Below are 4,257 nucleotides of genomic sequence, written 5' to 3'. Positions count from 1 at the left end.
CCCAAGGGGCCGCCGAGCAGCGGAGCCGGACGCCCTGGCAAGCCCCTGGCAAGGCCCCGGCAATCTCCCCGGCGGCCCCACGCGCGGAGGGGAGCGCCTTCGGGCTCGCCTTACCCGGTTGGCGGAGAGGACCTGCCGGTAGCGCTCCTCCTCCGCGGCCAGGGCAGGGAACCGTTGGATGGGGAGCATGCTCTGGCTGCTGCTGAGCCCTCTCCACTTCAGCGGCTCCCCACACCTTCTCTACCTCGGTCTCTGTGGGGCAGGGGGGCTCCGCATTTTGTCTGCTCTGCAGACTCCCCCTCCCCCCTCCTCTACCCAATAATAATAAACCTCCGCGAGAAAGCCGCCACATCCCCACCCCTTTTGCACACAAGGCTCTACCCCGTGGGGACAAGCAGTGAGACAGCCCACTTGCTAATTTCTCCCTAACGCCGTCCCCCAGGGAGGGCAGATGAGGTGGGCATAGCCCTTGCCCTCCTCCCGGCCGCAGCCCTGCTAAAGGACGCCTCGTCACGCCGCAGGAGGCTTCAGGTGGCAAGACAAGCCAGAGCCCGGGACGATGTGCTGGGCAGAAACCCGTGGAGCTCACCCTCGCACCCCTTACCTTGGCTTGCTGGGGCGATGCCCGGGCGAGGGACCGGGGCTGTCCCCGCAGCTCCCTGGGGCTGCTCCCGAGCCCCCGGGTGGGCACTTAGGGCTGAAGCCACCCGAAGCCACCCCGAGGCACGGACCGACCGAGCCCTCGGCCAGCAGAGTTGGAATGGAGTTCAGAGCGGCGGATGGCGAGCCCGGGCCAAGACTCCGGTCTCCCCGTCCTTGGTTCCCGCGCTCGGGACTCCTGCGGACGCTGGAGGACGTGGATGAATGCTCTTTATTTGATGTTACGGTCATGCAAAGGCTTTCATCTCACACCAGGAACAGAAAGTTCCGCGCCTACAGGGACTGCAACTCTTTCCTCCTTTAGACTGACGTGGGGAAGAAAAAGAACTGTTTCCCACACCTAACACAGTGGTTTTCCCCCAGCTGAGCCTCTTTTAAACTCCCAAAAGAGGGCTGAAGGCGCCGCCGGGCGCAGCAGGAGCAGTGGGGAAGCGGTTCCGGCGGGAGGAAGCTCTCCCGGACCCGGGACAGGTTTCTGCAGCAGCTCCCCTGCAGTGAGGCTCCGGTCCCAGTCCGTCTGGGAGCCACGCAAGCCTGTCGTGGCCCGTCCTCCCCGTGCGCGGCAGGACAAGGGCAGCCAGGCACCTGTCCCCCCGCCCCTTCGCCCGACGACCTGAGAGCTGGAGGGGTGTGGTTCTTGCGAGCCCCTTGAATGGCTCTTCTGCCAAGACACAAGTGGCACCTGAAGCTGTGAATGACAACTCCAATGCCCCACCCGCATGAGCCATCGGTTTCCAAGACTTGCATTTTGATGCGTTGTCCCCTCTTACCTCTATCTGCACCCAAAGATGCCGGGTCTGTGTACATAATGGATCTCGCAAGTGCTATCCAAGAACGAGAAAGTCAACAGGACAAAATGCATGGTTGAATGGTTGATGGGCAGAAGTGGGTGCTACCAGAACAGAAGCAGTTCAAGACCCTTCTTGGAGCCATGGAGAGCTGTTGTTGGCACCACAACTGGGTGGTCTGGGTTCTGAGATGACAGCTGTAAAACAGATAGGTTTCCAGTTTTTCCTGCACTTTTTAGTGCTCCTGAAATGTTATAATTCAAAACGTGAGTCAGAAAACACACCAAAAGAATGTTCTGAAAAACCTCCACATGAATATGGCTTCTATCCCTGGTCACCACTCTAGGCTATCAGTGAGGATGACACCTCCCATACGCAGATTTTGTTTATACAGAAAACACGTCTTCCTACCTTTTTTCCAGCTTCTTTTCCAGGTAACTTTTCTTTCCATACTTTCAGATTTAGGCCTCTATTTGCTTGCAAACTCTATAGGGCAGACACTGAGTGCTCCATGCTTCTGGAGAGCCGTTTTGTAAGTAACTCCTGCTCTTGGTAATTTAGCCCTGCATTTTTTTATCCAATGAAGCAAAGTCTCTTCTGGAAGAGAGCAGTGGTTTTGTTTTTAAAACGATTGTACAAATAATAGGAAAATAATGGAAAGAGACCAGAAGCAAGAGCATTTATACAGAATCTTCAAACTGCTTAATGTAAACAAGTATTTTGTGCTGTAATACTGATAAGAAGAGGAATCAAACCATAATTCATTACTTATTACAGTATTTTACAGAGATTAGTCAGCCCTGTAAAAAATTTCAATAAGAAAAACTGCAAACTGAAATCCAAGACATGTGGAACATGGCTCAGACTGCAAAGTCAGCTTGGCCTTGGATGGAGGATGTCTTTTCTTTATCAGTAGTACTGTGAATCGCATATCCCAAACCAGTCTTCACTCCTAATCTCCTACTAATTTCCTCAACTAGGGAAGCCACTCAATTTAGTTTCACAACTACAACATTCAGTCACAGTGTTCAGCACACAGGAAAAGCCCAAGGAGAGTTCTGGTTTTGTTGGCAGTTTTATGGAAATCACTGCACGAAAACCAATTATTTAAATACTTTCTTGAAAGTCCCCTCAGAGTATTACCTATTTCTAGACTGCTGCCATTTAGCATACCTTGTGACCAACTTTAATATATCACAGAGCTTTTATTGATAAACTGTCTAGAGCAGAAAGGTTTTTTTTCTGGTAGCACAGCATATAAACATTTAATTGCCCAGTCCAAAGAATTCATTATCATGTAGCCATTAGTGAAATGAACAAAGCATGTCTCATTATCTTATATCTAATTTAACCTCATTTGCTTTTTCTCTAATTTTTACCTTACATTTTTCTTCTCAGACCACTACAGTATCTTCATTTTATAATTCTCTACAGCAACTTATTTAATTGAATGATAAATGCAGATATTAATACAAATTTATATTCACAAAGCTAGAAAAGGGAGTGACTTCAACGTGCCTAAACAAATGGTAATGGGAGGAACTAAATGAAACTGAGGACAGAGTCGCCCACAGACTGTCCACACAAGAATACTCCACCCTGAAGAATTCACCAGAGAGCAGCTACCACAAACATGAACGTTCTGCTGCCTGGCACAGGGAACACCCTTCAGACCAAGCATTTTTGTGTTCTAACCCCAAAACACAAAGGCATAGCACTCTCAGAAAAGCTGACATTCAGCAGATACACTTTGGATCCAGAACTACTACGATTATAAACTCAGAGTTGAGTGCTTTAAAGCCACAACTGAGCAGAGCTTTTATGAACAAATTTTGGTGCCATCTGCATAACATTTCCTTCTCTAGTACTTTATGTCAGGACAAATGTCTCATAAATCAGCTATATTTCCCCATGAGGCAAAAAATTTAATCCAAATCCATTCTCATTTGTTTCATCTTAATCTACTTCCCCAACCCATTCCACCTACTTTGTCAGAGCAGTAACATGAAAGAACATGATTATGTAATGCCAGCATTAAACTGAGCAGTAAGAGCTGTCACTGCCAGAGAAGGGAATAGAAGCATGCCTAAAGCTTCCCTCACCGCACCTCAGCTGTCATTACCTGGGAGAAGTTCGCTGCATTACTACCCAAGTTCTTGAGAACAAACAAATTTTCAAGTTGTTTTTTTAGGTGTTTATTGTCTGACTTGGTTTTTACATTAAATTAACACACACAATGGCTGTTATTGTTACAGGTAACAAACTTGTCCAAGGAGTTTCCAGTCCAAAAATATATAAAAAACTTGGAAGCACTTTGGGTTGGTGGAAAGATGAATGCTCACCAGAATGTGTTCAGAACCAGGAAAAGCCCCTCCAGGGGTTTTTTTCTTTCACACATAAGTGAATGTTATGCATGCAAAGTAGCCTCATGATCAGTCTCTCTATGTAATTCCCCTTCAACAGCAGGTCAGATTATATCATTTGTTTCAATGTGTACTTACAAATATGCTGCTTTTTTTCTTGTAAACTGTTAACATAAAGTATTTGCTCATTACATTGTATAACAGTACCTTATATTTAAATTGTTAAAAAAAATCCCTACCTTCAGTTCTGTATTTCCTTCCTAGTATTACCATCTTTCATGTAAACTGAGTAACAGGTGATTTTATCTGTACCTTTTGCTTCAAAGGTTGTCATGCTTGCAACACGCAGCTCCAATAAAAAGTAAAAAAATTAACTGTAAAAAAAAATAATTTAAAAAAACCAAACCAAATATAAACCAGTGATTTATTAAACTGCAGATTGCTTG

General features: G+C 46.7%; 1 protein-coding gene across 1 annotated transcript in view; it reads right to left on the bottom strand.

The window, feature by feature from the left end:
* CORIN (corin, serine peptidase) overlaps nucleotides 1-189 on the bottom strand; it is a 115,114-nt gene extending 114,925 nt beyond the window's left edge. Inside the window, exon 1 of the mRNA XM_010006141.1 lies at nucleotides 115-189. Coding sequence (XP_010004443.1) covers nucleotides 115-189 — 75 coding nt within the window. The remainder of the gene's footprint in view (nucleotides 1-114) is intronic.
* Nucleotides 190-4,257: the final 4,068 nt, after the last annotated feature.

This window comes from Chaetura pelagica, unplaced genomic scaffold (genome assembly GCF_000747805.2).
Source record: "Chaetura pelagica isolate M959 unplaced genomic scaffold, ChaPel_1.0 scaffold189, whole genome shotgun sequence".
NCBI classification, from domain to species: domain Eukaryota; kingdom Metazoa; phylum Chordata; class Aves; order Apodiformes; family Apodidae; genus Chaetura; species Chaetura pelagica.
The sequence above is the reverse complement of the archived record's forward strand: the minus strand, read 5'-3'. Positions and strand labels throughout refer to the sequence as shown.